Here is a 19,542-nt window from a genome sequence, read left to right as displayed (position 1 = left end):
CTAAGCAACTCAGCGAGACCCTGTCTCTAAATAAAATCCAAAATAGGGCTGGTGATGTGGCTCGTGGTAAAGCACTTGCCTGGCAGGTGGGATGCCCTGGGTTCGATCCTAAACACCACATATAAATAAATAAAAGAAAACAAAATTTTAAAAAGATCCATTGACAACTAAAAATATTGTTTAAAAAGTCATCAAAAAATATATATATAAGCCCTAAATCCTGGAGCACAGGAAAGATCCTCTCAGACGTGGGTCTGAGATCAGCGTGCTTCTCAGGCAGCCCGCGGCCATGGCGGCCACTAAGACGATGCCTCTCCTGAGCCCGGAGGGAGCGGCGGGCGGGCGGCCAGGCTGCGGGGAGAGCGGCCCACCTCCTGTCCCCGCTCGCTGTCCAGCATCTCCCGCACTTCCTGGAACCTGAGGATGGTGTGCTTGATGCGGTGGAACAGAGACCGCTCCCAGTAGATGGAGCCCGCCACCGGAGGGTGGTTCTTGTGCAGGGGAGGGTTCTCCAGGTTCTGCACGAAGATCTTGTTCACGATGTCGATCTGCAAAGCCGCCAGGCGCCGTGGGGTGAGCGAGAAGGTGCAGGGGGAGGAGCGCCTGCGGCTCCCCACGCCCCGCACCCCGCACAGTCCAGTGGCCTCCTGAAGGCAGAACCGCCCCTGCGCTCGCTCCTCTGGCGTTTCAGGCCTCTGGGAACCCCTCCAGACGTGGCCGGGGGCAGCCACAGACTGTACAAGCCGCAGCATTTCTGGGCTCGGGGCGCAGTTCCACGGCAGAGGGTCTGCCGGGCAGCGCAGGGCTGGGCATTGCGACTGGGTCATTAGGTGTGGCAGGCAGGACAATGGCCACCTCCAGCCCCAGGACCTAAGGGCGTGACCAGGGCAAGTGGCATCGCAGACGGGCTCGGGCTGCAGGTCGGCGGAGCTCAGGATGGGGAGCTGTCCTAGACGCCAGCGCAGGCACAAGGCCCCCCAAAACAGGCAGGGGCCGGGGTCCCACGGTGGAAGGACCCGGAGTGGCCGGAAGCAGGGCAGAACGAAGCAGTGGACTCTCCCTAGAGGTTCCAGAGGGGAACACAGCCCCGCTGAACCCTGGATGTCAACCCAGGGCCAGGGCCTCAGAGGCTGCCTGCGGTTCTCTGAGAGCGAAAACCTGAGCCGCGGCTAAAGGCGGGGATCTGCTAAGAGAGCACCTCAGGGATCCACTGGCCCTTCCCCCACGAGCACCTCGGGGGATCCACTGGCCCTTCCCCCACGAGCACCTGGGGGATCCACTGGGTCTTCCCTCCTTGGCCTGACCATTCCACCTGTTCTCAGTGTATCTTGTGAATAGGTTCGTCTGCTTGTGCGTGTGTGTGCACGTGTGTGTTTCTGTGTGTGTGTGAGCACGTGCATGTTTCTGTGTGTGTGTGAGCATGTGTTTCTGCATGTGTGTGTGAGCATATGTGTGTTTCTCTGTGTGTGTGAGTGTGTTCTGTGTGTATGCGTGTGTGTGAGCATGTGTGTGTTTGTGTGTGTGAGCATGTGTTTCTGCGTGTGTGTTTGTGTGTGTGAGCGTGTGTAAGCGTGTGTTTCTGCATGGTTGTGTGTTTCTGTGTGTGTGAGCATGTGTGTGCATGTTTGTGAGCATGTGTGTGTTTCTGTGTGTGCGTGTGTGTGAGCATGTGTTTCTGTGTGTGAGCATGTGTTTCTGTGTGTGAGCGTGTGTTTCTGTGTGTGTGAGCGTGTGTGTGTTTCTGCGTGTGTGAGCATGTGTGTGTTTCTGCGTGTGTGAGCGTGTGTGTTTCTGTGTGTGTGAGCATGTGTTTCTGTGTGTGAGCGTGCGTTTCTGTGTGTGTGAGCGTGTGTGTGTTTCTGTGTGTGTGAGCATGTGTTTCTGCGTGTGTGAGCGTGTGTTTCTGCGTGTGTGAGCGTGCGTGTTTCTCCCACGTGCGACCGATTCCTTCACAAGCAGCTTCGTCTGTCATCCGTCCGCCTCTGCCGTCATCACACGGGACGCTGAGCACCGGGTGGGTTTTTCTGAACCGACGGTGAGCACGTGGTGGTCCTTGCTGGGATCGGCCACGTCCACGGCCATCCCTGCGCTACTTCTGGCTCACTCGGGCCCACGGGCAGGAGAGGACACCGTCCTTGACAAGCTCTTACCTACTTTCTCCACGGAGTGCACAGAACCGCGCTGCTGGGGGCAGCTGTCCCTCGTGACGTGCTCACCGGGAAAACCCCGCAGTCCCCACACACACGCGGGAAAGGGCCAGGAGTGTCTTTGTCGCCCGTGCAGCCACGGGTCCCATTACCTCTTTACAATACTGCGCGAGGATGTCATTGAACTTCATCATCATCTGCCGATTGACAGCCTCCCGGGAGCGAATGTGCTTGAATTTCAAGAGCATGTCAAAGGCCGCTTCGGCGGATCGGAGTGTCTTAAAAGATTCATCGATGAAATTTTTTGCTTCTTTCTCAATAACCTGGAATTTAAAGAGGCCATAAAACAGCCCTCAGGCCCCTGTCATTGTTCTGCAAAAACAAAGTGGCAAGAAGTGAGGAGGAAGGAGAAATCGCGCTGGGAAAGGTCCCCACTGCCCTCCCGGAGGCCGGCGTGGCTGCACACGGCCGCTGGTGCTGTCGATTTTCTCTCCTCCTCTCACCAGCCCGTTCAAAACGAGGGGGAAAGGGAGCTCTAGAAGTGCTAAACCATGTTCTTTAAAAACACGGGAGAGAGCCAGGCACCGTGGGGCCGGCCTGTAATCCCAGCAACTCAGGAGGCTGAGGCAGGAGGATCACAAGTTCAAAGCCAGCCTCAGCCACTTAGCAAGACACTGTCTCTAAATAAGACACAAAAAGGGCTGTGGATGTGGCTCGGTGGTTAAGCGCCCCTGGGTGCAAACCCAGGTACCAAAAAACGGGAGCGAATTGGGGGAATTTTTGAGACACAGGAACTTTAGGAGGCGGAGAGTCATAACCTCGTGTGTCCACAGGGGCAGCAGGTGACACTGGTTTGTCCAGAAAGAGAACAAACTGCAGGAAGCTGAGTATTTGGAGGCACCAGGCCAGGGGTGGCGAGTGAGGGCCAGGGGCGGACACAGGGTCCCTCCACCCTCTGCACAGGGTCCCTCCACCCTCTGCACAGGGTCCCTCCACCCTCTGCACAGGGTCCCTCCACCCTCTGCACAGGGTCCCTCTACCCTCTGCACAGGGTCCCTCCACCCTCTGCACAGGGTCCCTCCACCCTCTGCACAGGGTCCCTCTACCCTCTGCACAGGGTCCCTCCACCCTCTGCACAGGGTCCCTCCACCCTCTGCACAGGGTCCCTCCACCCTCTGCACAGGGTCCCTCCACCCTCTGCACAGGGTCCCTCTACCCTCTGCACAGGGTCCCTCTACCCTCTGCACAGGGTCCCTCTACCCTCTGCACAGGGTCCCTCCACCCTCTGCACAGGGTCCCTCTACCCTCTGCACAGGGTCCCTCCACCCTCTGCACAGGGTCCCTCCACCCTCTGCACAGGGTCCCTCCACCCTCTGCACAGGGTCCCTCTACGCTCTACACAGGGTCCCTCTACCCTCTGCACAGGGTCCCTCTACCCTCTACACAGGGTCCCTCCCTCCACCCTCTGCACAGGGTCCCTCCACCCTCTGCACAGGGTCCCTCTACGCTCTACACAGGGTCCCTCTACCCTCTGCACAGGGTCCCTCTACCCTCTGCACAGAGTCCCTCTACCCTCTGCACAGGGTCCCTCTACCCTCTGCACAGGGTCCCTCCACCCTCTGCACAGGGTCCCTCTACGCTCTGCACAGGGTCCCTCTACCCTCTGCACAGGGTCCCTCTACCCTCTGCACAGGGTCCCTCCACCCTCTGCACAGGGTCCCTCTACCCTCTGCACAGGGTCCCTCCACCCTCTGCACAGAGTCCCTCTACCCTCTACACAGGGTCCCTCCACCCTCTGCACAGGGTCCCTCCACCCTCTGCACAGGGTCCCTCCACCCTCTGCACAGGGTCCCTCCACCCTCTGCACAGAGTCCCTCTACCCTCTACACAGGGTCCCTCCACCCTCTGCACAGGGTCCCTCCACCCTCTGCACAGGGTCCCTCCACCCTCTGCACAGGGTCCCTCCACCCTCTGCACAGAGTCCCTCTACCCTCTGCACAGGGTCCCTCTACCCTCTGCACAGAGTCCCTCTACCCTCTGCACAGGGTCCCTCTACCCTCTGCACAGGGTCCCTCCACCCTCTGCACAGAGTCCCTCTACCCTCTGCACAGGGTCCCTCTACCCTCTGCACAGGGTCCCTCCACCCTCTGCACAGGGTCCCTCTACGCTCTACACAGGGTCCCTCCACCCTCTGCACAGGGTCCCTCTACCCTCTGCACAGAGTCCCTCTACCCTCTGCACAGGGTCCCTCTACCCTCTGCACAGGGTCCCTCCACCCTCTGCACAGGGTCCCTCTACGCTCTGCACAGGGTCCCTCTACCCTCTGCACAGGGTCCCTCTACCCTCTGCACAGGGTCCCTCTACGCTCTACACAGGGTCCCTCCACCCTCTGCACAGGGTCCCTCTACCCTCTGCACAGGGTCCCTCCACCCTCTGCACAGGGTCCCTCCACCCTCTGCACAGGGTCCCTCCACCCTCTGCACAGGGTCCCTCTACCCTCTGCACAGGGTCCCTCTACCCTCTGCACAGGGTCCCTCCACCCTCTGCACAGGGTCCCTCCACCCTCTGCACAGGGTCCCTCCACCCTCTGCACAGGGTCCCTCTACCCTCTGCACAGGGTCCCTCCACCCTCTGCACAGGGTCCCTCTACGCTCTGCACAGGGTCCCTCCACCCTCTGCACAGGGTCCCTCTACGCTCTGCACAGGGTCCCTCTACACTCTGCACAGGGTCCCTCCACCCTCTGCACAGAGTCCCTCTACCCTCTACACAGGGTCCCTCCACCCTCTGCACAGGGTCCCTCCACCCTCTGCACAGGGTCCCTCTACCCTCTGCACAGGGTCCCTCCACCCTCTGCACAGGGTCCCTCTACGCTCTGCACAGGGTCCCTCTACACTCTGCACAGGGTCCCTCCACCCTCTGCACAGAGTCCCTCTACCCTCTACACAGGGTCCCTCCACCCTCTGCACAGGGTCCCTCCACCCTCTGCACAGGGTCCCTCCACCCTCTGCACAGAGTCCCTCTACCCTCTACACAGGGTCCCTCCACCCTCTGCACAGGGTCCCTCCACCCTCTGCACAGGGTCCCTCTACACTCTGCACAGGGTCCCTCCACCCTCTGCACAGGGTCCCTCTACACTCTGCACAGGGTCCCTCCACCCTCTGCACAGAGTCCCTCTACCCTCTGCACAGGGTCCCTCTACCCTCTGCACAGAGTCCCTCTACCCTCTGCACAGGGTCCCTCTACCCTCTGCACAGGGTCCCTCCACCCTCTGCACAGAGTCCCTCTACCCTCTGCACAGGGTCCCTCTACCCTCTGCACACGGTCCCTCCACCCTCTGCACAGGGTCCCTCTACGCTCTGCACAGGGTCCCTCTACCCTCTGCACAGGGTCCCTCTACCCTCTGCACAGGGTCCCTCCACCCTCTGCACAGGGTCCCTCCACCCTCTGCACAGGGTCCCTCTACCCTCTGCACAGGGTCCCTCCACCCTCTGCACAGGGTCCCTCCACCCTCTGCACAGGGTCCCTCCACCCTCTGCACAGGGTCCCTCCACCCTCTGCACAGGGTCCCTCTACCCTCTGCACGGGGTCCCTCTACCCTCTGCACAGGGTCCCTCTACCCTCTGCACAGGGTCTCTCCACCCTCTGCACAGGGTCCCTCCACCCTCTGCACAGGGTCCCTCTACCCTCTGCACAGGGTCCCTCTACCCTCTGCACAGGGTCCCTCTACGCTCTACACAGGGTCCCTCTACCCTCTGCACAGGGTCCCTCTACGCTCTGCACAGGGTCCTCTACCCTCTACACAGGGTCCCTCCACCCTCTGCACAGGGTCCCTCCACCCTCTGCACAGGGTCCCTCTACCCTCTACACAGGGTCCCTCCACCCTCTGCACAGGGTCCCTCCACCCTCTGCACAGGGTCCCTCTACCCTCTACACAGGGTCCCTCCACCCTCTGCACAGGGTCCCTCCACCCTCTGCACAGGGTCCCTCCACCCTCTGCACAGGGTCCCTCCACCCTCTGCACAGGGTCCCTCTACGCTCTGCACAGGGTCCCTCTACCCTCTGCACAGGGTCCCTCCACCCTCTGCACAGGGTCCCTCCACCCTCTGCACAGAGTCCCTCTACGCTCTGCACAGGGTCCCTCTACCCTCTGCACAGGGTCCCTCTACGCTCTGCACAGGGTCCCTCTACCCTCTGCACAGGGTCCCTCTACCCTCTGCACAGGGTCCCTCTACCCTCTGCACAGGGTCCCTCCACCCTCTGCACAGAGTCCCTCTACGCTCTGCACAGGGTCCCTCTACCCTCTGCACAGGGTCCCTCCACCCTCTGCACAGAGTCCCTCTACGCTCTGCACAGGGTCCCTCTACCCTCTGCACAGGGTCCCTCTACACTCTGCACAGGGTCCCTCTACCCTCTGCACAGGGTCCCTCCACCCTCTGCACAGGGTCCCTCCACCCTCTGCACAGAGTCCCTCTACGCTCTGCACAGGGTCCCTCCACCCTCTGCACAGGGTCCCTCCACCCTCTGCACAGAGTCCCTCTACGCTCTGCACAGGGTCCCTCTACCCTCTGCACAGGGTCCCTCTACGCTCTGCACAGGGTCCCTCTACCCTCTGCACAGGGTCCCTCTACCCTCTGCACAGGGTCCCTCTACCCTCTGCACAGGGTCCCTCCACCCTCTGCACAGGGTCCCTCCACCCTCTGCACAGAGTCCCTCTACGCTCTGCACAGGGTCCCTCTACCCTCTGCACAGGGTCCCTCCACCCTCTGCACAGAGTCCCTCTACGCTCTGCACAGGGTCCCTCTACCCTCTGCACAGGGTCCCTCCACCCTCTGCACAGGGTCCCTCTACGCTCTGCACAGGGTCCCTCTACCCTCTGCACAGGGTCCCTCTACCCTCTGCACAGGGTCCCTCTACCCTCTGCACAGGGTCCCTCCACCCTCTGCACAGGGTCCCTCCACCCTCTGCACAGAGTCCCTCTACGCTCTGCACAGGGTCCCTCTACCCTCTGCACAGGGTCCCTCTATGCTCTGCACAGGGTCCCTCTACCCTCTGCACAGGGTCCCTCTACGCTCTGCACAGGGTCCCTCTACCCTCTGCACAGGGTCCCTCTACCCGACCATCGTGCATCTTCTACCCTCCCATCCGCACCCCAATCTATACGAGAGGAAGATCGTTCTAGAAAAATTAAGTCAGAATGATGCTAACAACACCGGAAGCTAGAAATCAATGACAGAGGTCCTCAGATTTCCAACGTGACCTTCGGCGTCGAGTTCTGTGTCTGTAGCAGACTCGAAAATAAATACGTCCTGGGAAACCCGCCTGAGGAAGCCACTCAAAAACGCACTCCAGCAAAGCAAAGGCGTCAGCAGCAGCAGAGGGAAGACCCGAGGCCCAGGAGGCGAGTCCGCGGGTGACAGTGTCTCTCCCGCCTCGACTCTCGAGCGGGTGGGCCTGCGCCCGGCACCTGTCTCCCTGGTGAACACTTGTTCTGCCTGCGGGGCGGCCGCGGGGACAGCCGAGGAACGTCCGCCTCAGCTCCCACACCTCTGCCTTGTCTCTGGTTTCTACTGATAAGCAGGTGTCACTTTCTGCCGTTTAAAGACTAAGCACCACTAACCCACCCAACAAACTGAACGTGGGGGACACGCCGCTCCCGCCTCCCCGTCCCGGGGGCCGGCGGCGACTTGCCAGAACTTCGATCTTGAAGTCGTCCATCACGTATTTCCAGTACTGGGAGGACTTGACGCTGAAGGGATCGAAGGTGAGGTTCTCCATGGGGGTGACCAGGCCGTCCACTCTGCACAGCACGTCATCAATGCGCTTGGGGTCCCCCGTCACAGCCTTCAGTTCTGGACCAAATATGTTGTGGAATTCCTCCATAACCTGTCCAGTGGGACAGAAACGGAGGTCGGCTTTTGGTTTTCTCAGGAATTTTCTAACTACAAACGGAAAGCACATCTAGATTCACCTGAGGGTAAGAATCATGTCACACAGGCGACCACCTCCCGACTGAGACCTTCGGTACTATGCCCACGGCGCTAGGACCACCTCCAGACACCGCAGCACTGCTCACGGGTCTGCACACTCTCCCCTGCCAGCTCCCTCGACTCTTCCCTTGCTGTTGTTCCTCCTCGCAGCCAGCCAGCCTGCTTCCGGTTCCGGTTCCTTCTTGCCTCAGGCCTTTGCACTCACCATTCAAAGAGCCCTGTAGCTCCTATTTATCACTGAATGTCACTTTGTTGTGTCGACACTCAGACACCTGCTCAGAACCTAGCCACACTTCCAGAGCACCCTCAACGGCTTCTCCTGGCCTTTCTCTCAGCTGCAGCTATGACTGGGACCGTCACATCAGCTGCCCTTTTCTTCTGCTAGAGGGACACTCCACGAAGCTATGGGCTAGGGACATGTTGGCAGGGCTGGCTTCCTGGGCATTTGCCCTGGACAGGAGCACAGGGCTCCTCGCTCAGACGTGGCCTGGGCCGGGTGAAGGCTCTGCTGTCCCCGGCACCCCGGTATGAGTCACTCTTCTGTGGCCCTCGCCAGCGCCGTCTGACGCGGCTGTGGAGCGTGAGCAGCCCCCACCCGCTGTGGCGCCCCCGCCCTGTGCACTGGCGCGGAGCAACGCGATGAGGCCGCCAAGGGAACCAGGAGGCCCAAAGCCAGCCCAGGCAGGCGCGCTGCACCTACGACCAGCATGCGGGTCGCTGGCCGCTCCAGCCGGGGAGGAGGCGGAGAAATGCGCCAGCCGAGGACCCCGCCATCCCTCCCCTCCTGCTGCCACAGCCACGGGCTGACGGGGACGCACGTAGGGAGGGGCAGAGGCAGGACACCCTGAGTCCCTGTGCCCCCCAGCTCCTCCGCGAGCCCGAGGGAGCTGAGCTGGCTGCCTGCAGAGCGGCCGCCTTCTAGAACAGGGCCGGCCGGGCCGCACAGGGTACCGCAAGGTAAACGCCCGCAGCGTCCCCCGAGCCTCCTTGGACGCCCCTCTTTATACGGTGCCGCCGCCTTGGCAGACCTCGAACCCACGGCCAGGACAGAGACGGGAGAAGGAAGGCGTCTGCATGTCTTTAAGGCCCATTTCCTGCCTTGGGAACAAGAGGCCTGGCCTGCCCGGCCTGCGCTGGCCGCCGCGACTGCGGAGCTGACCCTGCGGCTCGCCGGAGTGCCTGGCCCGCGGGATGAGGGGGCGAGGGGCCTTCCGGGCTCACCACCCGGTCAGACACCAGGGCGGAGGCGCACGCTGACCCAGCAGGCGGGAGGACCCTGCAGCGGGCACGGGGACCAGCAGCCCAGGGACGGAGGGAGAGCACGGTGCACGGACAGAGGGACGTCGGGAAGCCCAGTGGCACGCAGTGCACCTGTGGCACATTCTAGAACGTTCTGTGGGCTCTGCCCTCGGCCTTTCGGACCCCAGCTCCAGGCACTGCCAGGCCAGACCGCTCTCCCCCCACGGGTTCCGACTCCAGTGCCGTCCGGCCGGTCGGAGGAGCCGCCGCCCCACACACACCTGCAGGACGTCATAGAGGTCCTGGCAGATGGAGGCCATGTAGTCCGTCCTCTCAAACAGACGCTTCCGGTCAAACTCCCACCGCGCCTCCCGGCCCGAGGCCTCGATCTTGGCCCGGGTGTCGAAATAGGCCTTCTTCCACATCTTGAGGGTGTTCTTGGCCTCCAGGGTCTTGTGCTGGGCGCTCGTCCTGTTTTCCCTGCCCAGAGAGGGAGGCCGTGAGGGGCCGGGGCAGCTCCGAGGCCCCCGACCCGCTGCCGCAGCCCCTCCAGGTCACGGGGAAGAAGTTAAGAGAGACAGAGGGACCGCCCGCATCCGGGGCCAGGCGTCCAGCACAAGGCCAGCCTGGGCCCCTGAGTCACCAGCTGCACTGGCTCCCAGGGTTGGAGGGAGCCCCAGGCAGGGCCCAGGCGGCCTCAGGGCCACGGCCGTGGCGCCACGCTGCCTGGCAAGTCAGCCTGGGCTGGGGGGGCAGGGGCCTCGGCCGCCAGGACAGTGGTCAGTCCTGGGGTCTGCAATGCCAGCCCAAGGGGACACTGTCAGGATTTGGGGGCCTATTTCACCCATATCGATTTTACTTTAAGAAAGTAAAATAAGGGCTGGGAGCAGAGACGCACGCCTATAATCCCAGCAGCTCGGGAGGCTGAGGCAGGAGGATCCAGACTTGGAAGCCAGCTTCAGCGACTCAGCAAAACCGTATCTCAAAATAAAATATTAAGAAAAGAAAAAAAGGCCGGGGTTGTGGCCCAGTGGTTAAGTGCCCGGGGTCAGTTCCTAGTAGGAAAAAAAAAAAAAAGGAAAAGAAAGAAAGTAGAATAGGGAGGGCCGGGCGTGTAGCCAGCGCCAGAGCGACCAGCACGGGGGATGAAGAAAGGAACGGGAAGGAAGTCTCCATGTGCTCAACCTCCTCCGTCACCCCTCAACACCCTGGGACCTGGGGTCCGGGATGGAGGCGCCCCTGACCCCCTGCCTCAGTCTCTCCCAGGAACCAGGAAGAAAGTCCCAGTTAAACTTTATGGATAAAATTATACACGATCATATATCACAAAACATGATCACGCGACATGTGGAATCACTAGACTAGCCCATCGTGGGAGCAGCACGTGCCTATCCACACGTATGTATTTTATATGTATTTTCCAATCCATAAGCAGGAACGCGGCGCGGACGTATCTGCCACCGCATGAGCCCTGTGAGCATCTCGCTAAGTGGAAGAGGCCAGAGATGGACGGCCACACGCTGTCCCAGGCCAAGGGCTGCGGGGACATGTTCCCAGACTCCTCTGGGGCGTGGGAAGACAGACGTCCTGAAAGGGCCGTGCGGCCTGTGGACACACCCAGAGCCGCGGGCTTCAGCAGCCCCAGGGGACCCCAAGGTGCCCCCCAACGCCGCCCGAGCCGCCTCGTACTTGAAGAGGGTGCGCAGGTTGACCACGCGGCAGACGCGGTCGGCGATCTCCCAGGCCACGCGCTCCATGAGCGGGATCATCCTCTCGTCCTTGTTGAAGTGCCGGGAGATGATCCACACCATCCGCAGGGCGCTCATCATGGACGGGATGGTGTCCAGGACCACCTGGAAGCTGGCCCCGTGCGTGATGTTCTGTCGGGGGACGGGCGCGGGGAGAGAAGGGCTCGCGGTGAGCCACCCTCTCCTGGAGCAAGACAGCCACGCCCCGAGGAGGGACCGCTGACCAACAAGACCTGGGCCAGGAGTCCACAAGGCAGAGGGGCGCACAGTGGGGCCGTCCCGCAGAAACAGCCCACGCAGGCGGGCGCAGAAAGAGGGCGCGTATTTCTAGCCAGGGCTCCAGGTCTGTGGGGGGGCGGTTCCAGGACCCCCTGTGGCCACCACAACCTGGGGGTGCTCGGCTCCCTTCCTCACAGGGCTTGGCGTCTGCATCCACCCGCTCACCGTCTCCTGTGCCCTCCAAGTCACCTCTCGGCCACGGGCTGTGCCTGACACAGTGGAAATGCTGTGACAGTGGCCACAGTGTGTGGTGTGGGTGACAAGAAATGACAATAACGAGGCTAAATGAAGCCAAGACGTGAGCGCCCTGCAGGAACGCGCACCGCCCGCCACGCGCTGCCTCTCCAGAGGCCACGCTGCAACCTTGAAGGCCAGGCGTGAGACATGGCGACCACGTGGAGAGGCCCTGGGCCTGGAGAGACGGCAAGGGACACCCAGGTCCAGACAAGGAGGCAGAGAGGCCATCCCAGCCACCACAGGGGCCTCGACAGACCCGCCGGCCGAGGTCTCCCCGAACCCCCAGCCGCAGGAGGGGAGACTGCCCAGTGGTCAGCCAGAGCGAGCCAGGTTGGGCAGGGCATGGCCGCAGCGTGGGCAGCCAGCACTGTTCGCGTTTGGCGCCCGCGGCCGACCGCTGGGACGGGTGAAATGATAGGCACTACGTCCTGTGACGCCACAGCCAGTCTCGAGGGCCAGCGCCGCCCCCGGGGCTGGGCGCACCTTGAAGTGGCGCTCCACGGTGGACAGGAACCGCACGTTGTCCGAGGCCTCCGTGTGGAACTTGAGCAGCTCGGCCAGGACGGGCTGCAGGTTGGCCACCAGCAGTGAGTCCGACTCCCTGATCACGTCCAGGACCTTCCTGACCGTCGGGAGCTTCGTCTGCTCGTAGAGGGCGCTTAAGGTTGCGTTTCTTTCCCGCCAGAACTCAATTTCGGCCAGAGGGCCGTTACCCTGTGAGGGGAGGTCAACACACTGCTCTGTTAGCGCAGGGGGTTTGCGGCTTCTCCAGCATCCCTTCCTCTCCAAACAGGGCCATGCAGGGCCTCCGCGGCGGGCTCTGGGCTTAGGAGGGACCCATCAGCCAGCCTCTCAGGACTCCAGCGCTCTGCCTCCTCTGGACAACACCATGTGCCAACGTGCAGCAGAAACCACTGTGAGCTACACTACCAAGGAGAAGCCTCACCCCCAGGGAGGAGCTTGGAACCAAGAGCTCCGGCAAACACCCTCAGAGTCCTGATCAAACCGTACCTGAAGCTAGCCTGCCTCTGGGCTTCCCAGTTACGTGAGCCAAGGTATTAGCTTTCTGATGTAAGTCAGTTGAGTTGGGGTTCCTGTTTGGGGCAGCCCAAACAATCCTGGCTGATACACAGAATTCTCTGTCCAGTCCAGGCAGTAATGAGGTAGCTCACTAACATCAAAAGGCCCAGGAATGGTATCTTGGGTGTGTTGGCTTTGATCTTTTTTTTGGACAGCGTTGGGGATGGAGCCCAGGGCCTCACACATGCTAGGCACACTTTGTCCTTTTAAGGAAGTTACAACAGTGAGGAAAGAGGCCGGCTCACACAGATCCCCAGACTCGCGGCTCTCTCTCGGGGCGGAAAGTTCGACTTGTATCAAGGACTTTGGAAAGCCCTGCCAATCACCTGGGGCGTCTTCTTCAGCTGGCCCTCGACAGCCGCAGATATCTGATTCAACCAGTTTATCACGCACTGCTCCAAGATCTCCACGGTGTCCGGATCAGCCGCCAGGTAGGACACCTCACCCTCCACACTGATGCTTGGCATTTCCAACTTGATCTCACCTGGAAGGATGGAAGTGTTCAGTCCATCACTGGTTTAGGAAAATTGGTTAAGAACAATAACATTGCGTTAGTCATCTAGTTCTTCTCTCCAAGTATCAGTACAAGGTCGACATCTTAGTGCTGGTACAAATCTGTCTCTGTCTCATTCTCCTTCATTAGAATGTAATGAAAACACTTCAGAGGCCTGTTCCCGGGGCTAAGTTCAAGCAAAAGGACATAGCTATCAAAGATATTCCTGAATTTACAATTTAACAAATTCAGTTTTTAAAAATTGATCATGAAATCAGAGGTTAGTAGATATTTAGGAAAACCCCCAACATGGAACAAAGATAAACCAGAAAAAAAGTGACCTCCTAGGAAATTGAGATAAACCAGGTGTGGGGGGCATCTGTAATTCCAGCAACTCAGGAGGCTGAGGCAAGAGGATCACAAGTTGGAGGCCAACCTGGGCAATTTAGTGAGACCCAGTCTCAAAGTGAAACGAAAAGGGCGGGAGATATAGTTCCATGATAAAATGCTCTGGGTTCAATCCCAAGTACTCAAAAGAAAAAGAAAAAGGAAAAGAAATTGGAGATAATGTGAAGAAAATAAGAAAAAAAAAATTTTAATCCCAACTATTTGGGATTAAACTCAGAGGTTTGAGACCATTGGCATCCTTCAAACAAGAACAGAATGCTATGAAAAAGGTACAAGCACATACTTTTTCTCAGACTACTTAAGGATATACTCCTGTACACTGAGACAGCAAAACCCAACTAAGAAAAAAGTTCTGGTATCCCAGAAACACTGCTCCTGGAAAGACAGCTAGGAAACATGCTGAGAGAGTGACTAGCCCACATTGCATCAGGACCCTGGGAAGGAGACATCCAGTGAAAGGAGGGCCCGCTCACGTGGAGGGAATTTTGGAAAAACAAAGAGGACTGCGTAAGATATTTTAAGGGGGAAAAAAAGGCAAATGGGAATGAAAAAAAGTGTACAAGAAAAATTACCAAAATATGCTACTCTGCTCCGCAGTGAACAACATCCCTATAGCTGTAATAATGTACATCCTATTTATCAGTCGACAAAAAGAGGGAATACAGCCATAACAGAAGGCAGGCAGTGAGCTGGCAGCAGGAAATGAGGGAGCAAGTGACCAGAAATCATACATAATGCAACGATTAAGAAGAAACAGCTGATCCAGGAGCACCCTCCTGTAATCCCAGTGAAGCAGGAGGCTGAGTCAGGAGGATCATAAACTCAAGGCCAGCCTCAGCAACTTGGTGAGAACCTGGCCCAAAAAATGAAAAGGGCCGGAGATGTGGCTCAGTGGTAAAGGGCCCCTGGGTGTCTTGAGCAGTGATTCCAATTGCCGTCGCTGATGGCCCTGTGGCAGGAGCTGGGCCTGGCTGGGAACTTCCTGGGCAAAGGTGCAGGTCCAGACCGCCCTGTTGCTGTGGGGACTCCCCGCTTAGAGGGGGTTCTGTGCCAGGCACGGGGCCATCGGTCTGGACCTGAGTTCAGACACCATTGCCGGGGTAGAGAGTCAGGAGCGCGAGCTGATGATCGCAATTGGCCACCGGTCTCAGACCTCCATCCTGCACGCTTCGGGGGACTCTCAGAAACCCCTTCGATGATCAAGCCTCGGTAGTAAACGGGCTGAGTCGGCGCTGGCTCGCCGGCCTCTGTCGGGGATTCCTCTCTGGGCGCGTCTGCCGTCTTTTCTGATCCCCACGGGTTTCTGGTCACAGCACCTGGGTCTAATCCCCGCCACGGGAGAACATTTTTTAAAGTTTGGATCTCTCCACAAATGTCTCTCCTCTTTCCATTTCCAGCAAAGAAAACTCGCACGACGTGGAGTTGTTAAATCTTACTTTAAAGGAAGGAAAGCGTTTATCTTCCGAGGATAACCATCCACGGACGCGCCTTCCCAGCCTGTGAAACTATACACCATGTAGACATTACGAACTTCTTGCCTTTTCTCCCTCAACCCCCTCTGCCAACCAGCCTCCTTCCTCGCCTTGCTGATAAAGGCTCTGTTATCTTTTCATGGACCCAAAAACTACACCCACCAAGAAAGACCTGCACCTCACTAAGGCAGCCTCCCGGCCTCCCGGCCTCCCCGCTCTGTCCTCCCCAGGCACCTCGACGCCTCTCCCGGGCCAGGCTGAGGCACACGTGGGTCCACCCGCCCCTCCAGCCTCCGGAAGCACAGCAGCTGTGGTACAGGCCACCTTCCCACGAGGCGCAGGGCCTCCTCCTCCAGGCAGCCCCCAGCACTCCCTCCGCGTCCCCACCAGGCCTGCTCCCCCTGCGGAGCCCTAAGGTCCTTATCTTCCTGCAGCTCCTCATCCTGCCGTGGTTATCTGGGCCCTGGACTCAAAGAGCCCTGAGGACGAAGACTGGGTCGCTCCTTCCCGCCTCCCAGCACGACAGGCGCTGGTGAGGGTCACAGCGAGCCACGCAGAACAGCGCCGGGACTCTGGCTCGGCCTTCCTGGGGTACGGCCGTCCTCGGCGCGGGAGGCCTACCTTCCAGCTGCTGCATCGTCCTCTGGATGCTGTTTGCGAATTTCTGGATGTTCATTAGGAACTCGTCCCGTATGAGCTGGACGCTGTGGTACTCCAGGGTCTCCCCCGGCAGGTCGACCTCGCGCATGAAGGAGTCAGCCGGCGACAGGGGCGGGGCTCCCAGCGTCATGTCCGTCTTGTGCTGGTTGAAGGACAACGCTGGCAGAAAAACCTGAGAGGCCAAGTTTGTGGACAGGTCACCCGGCGCCCTCCCCGCCCCGGGGCCGGCACCGACCCCGGCCTCCAAGGCCCTGCTCCAGTTCAGTAGGAAGGCGCCCGGCGGAGAGGACTCACAGCCGGGGCTGGGCCCCCAGGAGGGAGAGACGCACGGGGCCCAAGACCACCCAACCAGCCGGACGACAACCCAGAAACGGCCCTGTGCCCCTTTCACAGCCGCCAGTAACTGGGGACACGTGCCAACACGATGACCGCTCAGCACCGTCAGCATGCGGGCCCAGGACACAGGCCAGGTACCGAGGACTCGGCTCTGCAAGATTTCACGGGCATTTCTGAGGTCCCTGGGCTACAGTGACAGAGCCACCGGCCCACCGCAAAAAAGGAACCGGCAAATGCATGTGGCCCTGGGGCTGGGGATGTAGCTCAGTGGGCAGAGTGCCTGCCTGGCACGCTCGAGGCCCTGGGTTCAATCCCCAGCACCGCCGGGAAAAGAAGGACGTGCAAGCGCTCGGTTTGGGTTTTTTGTTTTGCCTTTTTTCCTTAAAGTCTCCACGTATTTTTAAGACTCTCTGAACTTACATGCATTTCCTGCAATGCAGGAATACAGAGTGCCGGGCCTGGAAGCTTCCAGTCCACTCCACGGACTGCATGCTCAGTGGGGCGCGACCCCCCAGGCTGCACGCGGGAGGACTTCAGATCCCCCCCAGCACCACAAAAGAAAGCCCGCCTGTACCCAGACCCTGGGCGTCCCTTCTGTCACGAGACAAAGAGCTGGTCCCCCGACGCTCAAAGCCCAGGTCCACGGATCCACCGGAATAGACTTACGTTCTAAATATTCTAAGATCTTCAATATTCACAGTGGATCATAAACTAGCATCAGAGTACAGAACACGATACGATACGAGAAAACTAGGAGACGCGTATTCTAACAACCTAACAATTCCCCCTCCCGGCTCAAACACTGTCACAGAGACCTCGCTGGCCGCCCGCCGTCTGAGGACAGCGCGTCCCACGTAAGGCAGGCAGCGTGAACGCCGGGCTTCTCGCTACGTGCCTCATTTTCAAAAGAGCAGCCCGGTTCCCTGAGGTCCTCCAACGGGGACCCTCTGGGGTTTGTAACGTGCTATGAACTGGCAGGTTCGAATTCGTCACGTAGACTTCAACCCGGTGCACACGTCACCCTAGAGAAGACGACGGCTCTCGGGCTGCCCTGATGACCTTCCCACGCTTCTCAGGAGTCCAAGTGGTGGACAGGACACAGGAGCCCTGGCCACAGATCCCGGACGCCCCCCGACCTCGCATGGCAGGCGGCCCCAGAGATCCACTCTCTACCCACGTTGTTGCTGGCTTGCTGGGCTTTCCTCATGAGCGTGTATTTCTTATGTAATTTTTTCAAAGAATAATTTTTTTAAAAATTTTTAGGTGTAGATGGACACTACGCCTTTATTTTATTTGCTTATTTATGCGGCGCTGAGGATGGAACCCAGGCCCTCGCACACGCCAGGCGAGCGCTCTACCCCTCAGCCACAGCCCAGCCTCCAGAAAGAATTTTGTACAACGATTTCTACTGACAGTGACGGGAAGTGGAGGAATCTCGTCCTTCGTTGGCTCCTCGACCTGCAACCACTTAGGATCGATCATCGTGCATCAGTCTGTTCGATCGTGAAAGTCTGATCGAGGTGATCTCGGAAAGCACAGGGAAACACTGCGGGGAGGTGGGCGAGCACCCGTGGGTGGGAAGGAGGCCATGCAGGAGGGAGCCACCCGCCGCCCAGTCTGCAGGGCGAGGCGGACGCAGTGAGACCATCCCGGCCACTCTCTGTGCCCACCTCTGTGGGACCCAATCACGTGGAAGTCACCGGCGCCCAAGCCCACCAGCCCTTCTCTGCTCGGCAGCACCCGGCACAGCCAGCCACCCCTTCCTCCCTGGAGGACTCCGGGTCGCCCACCCCAGGAGTCCCTCCTCCCTCCTCCCTTCACCAGGTTCCTCCCTTGGTTGTTCCTTCCAGTCCCTGGGCTTCACACCTCTCCAGGACCATGACGCCTGCATGCCAGAGGATCCATCTGGCTGGCTTGTGGAGAACGTAGCACACAGGGCAAGGACAGAACTGGGAGAACTCTTAGGAGGCTACTGCAATTGTCCTAGCAAAACAGGGTTGTTTTCTCCAACTATCCTCTCAGTCCAAACCTCCTCAGTAAGGTCCTCCTGGCCACCCTACCAAAATGGCAAAAGCCCACCCTTACCACCTACAAACTCCCTGTCCCCCCTTGCTCCCTAGCCCCCTTTCCTGACTTCCTTTCCCCCCAGCTCCTGTTGCCGTCTAGCACAGCACATGTCTTCTCACTGATCTCGAATGTAAATCCTCCTGCTAGACTATGCTCCTCCTGTCTGGGCTGTTCGCTGCTGCAGAACACAGTAGGCGCTCACTACAGATCGGCCAGGTGACTGCCCGCGCTCTCCAGGAAGCTTCCGACTTGCACACCTGCTCACACTTCAACTCACGTGCCTGAGAGTCCTCTCCAGCTCAGTCCGTGCAAGAGAGAATCCGGGCTTTCCCTCCAGGCCTGACTCCCTCCTCCCCCTCGCATCTCAGCAGTGACCCCGCCACCCCCCAGTGCTCAGTCCACCTCTCACACCCCAGGGCTCAGTCCACCTCCCACAGCCCAGCTCGGTCCACCTATCCCCCAGTGCTCAGTCCACCTCCCACACCCCCAGTGCTCAGTCCACCTCTCACACCCCAGTGCTCAGTCCACCTCCCACAGCTCAGTGCTCAGTCCACCTCCCACACCCCCAGTGCTCAGTCCACCTCCCACAGCCCAGTGCTCAGTCCACCTCCCACAGCCCAGTGCTCGGTCCACCTCGCCCCCAGTGCTCAGTCCACCTCCCGCCACCCCCCAGTGCTCAGTCCACCTCCCACACCCCCAGTGCTCAGTCCACCTCCCACACCCCACAGTGCTCAGTCCACCTATCCCCCAGTGCTCAGTCCACCTCCCACACCCCACAGTGCTCAGTCCACCTATCCCCCAGTGCTCAGTCCACCTCCCACAGCCCAGTGCTCGGTCCACCTCGCCCCCAGTGCTCAGTCCACCTCCCACAGCCCAGTGCTCAGTCCACCTCCCACACCCCCAGTGCTCAGTCCACCTCCCACACCCCCAGTGCTCAGTCCACCTTGCCCCCAGTGTTCAGTCCACCTCCCACCACCCTACAGTGCTCAGTCCACCTATCCCCCAGTACTCAGTCCACCTCCCCCCAAGTGCTCAGTCCACCTCCCACAACCCCCCAGCGCTCAGTCCACCTCCCACACCCCCCAGCGCTCAGTCCACCTCCCACAACCCCCAGTGCTCAGTCCACCTCCCACCATCCCCAGTAATCAGTCCACCTCCACCCCCAGTGCTCAGTTCACCTCCCATACCCCCCATGCTCAGTCCACCTCCCACACCCCACAGTGCTCAGTCCACCTCCCCCCAGTACTCAGTCCACCTCCCCCCACCCCCGGCGCTCAGTCCACCTCCCACCACCACCCCGGTGCCCAGTCCACCTCCCGCCACCCCCCAGTGCTCAGTCCACCTCCCACCACCACCCCGGTGCCCAGTCCACCTCCCGCCACCCCCCC

At 60.0% G+C, this 19,542-nt stretch overlaps 1 protein-coding gene and 1 non-coding gene across 2 annotated transcripts in view; one reads left to right on the top strand and one right to left on the bottom strand.

The window, feature by feature from the left end:
• Window positions 1-371: 371 nt before the first annotated feature.
• The window catches only part of LOC124991542 (dynein axonemal heavy chain 10-like), a gene marked incomplete at its 3' end in the record, with an annotated part of 28,184 nt that continues 9,013 nt past the window's right edge, over window positions 372-19,542 (bottom strand). The window contains exons 6-13 of the mRNA XM_047562204.1: window positions 15,713-15,923; window positions 13,045-13,202; window positions 12,122-12,352; window positions 11,064-11,254; window positions 9,656-9,854; window positions 7,837-8,031; window positions 2,300-2,470; window positions 372-548 (exon numbers count right to left, since the gene is read on the bottom strand). Of these exons, the coding sequence (XP_047418160.1) occupies window positions 372-548; window positions 2,300-2,470; window positions 7,837-8,031; window positions 9,656-9,854; window positions 11,064-11,254; window positions 12,122-12,352; window positions 13,045-13,202; window positions 15,713-15,923 (1,533 nt within the window). The remainder of the gene's footprint in view (window positions 549-2,299; window positions 2,471-7,836; window positions 8,032-9,655; window positions 9,855-11,063; window positions 11,255-12,121; window positions 12,353-13,044; window positions 13,203-15,712; window positions 15,924-19,542) is intronic.
• On the top strand, window positions 16,341-16,413 carry Trnaa-ggc (transfer RNA alanine (anticodon GGC)). Its single transcript has one exon. It is a non-coding gene; the product is annotated as a tRNA-Ala (tRNA).

Source organism: Sciurus carolinensis, chromosome 8 (genome assembly GCF_902686445.1).
Source record: "Sciurus carolinensis chromosome 8, mSciCar1.2, whole genome shotgun sequence".
NCBI classification, from domain to species: domain Eukaryota; kingdom Metazoa; phylum Chordata; class Mammalia; order Rodentia; family Sciuridae; genus Sciurus; species Sciurus carolinensis.
The sequence above is the reverse complement of the archived record's forward strand: the minus strand, read 5'-3'. Positions and strand labels throughout refer to the sequence as shown.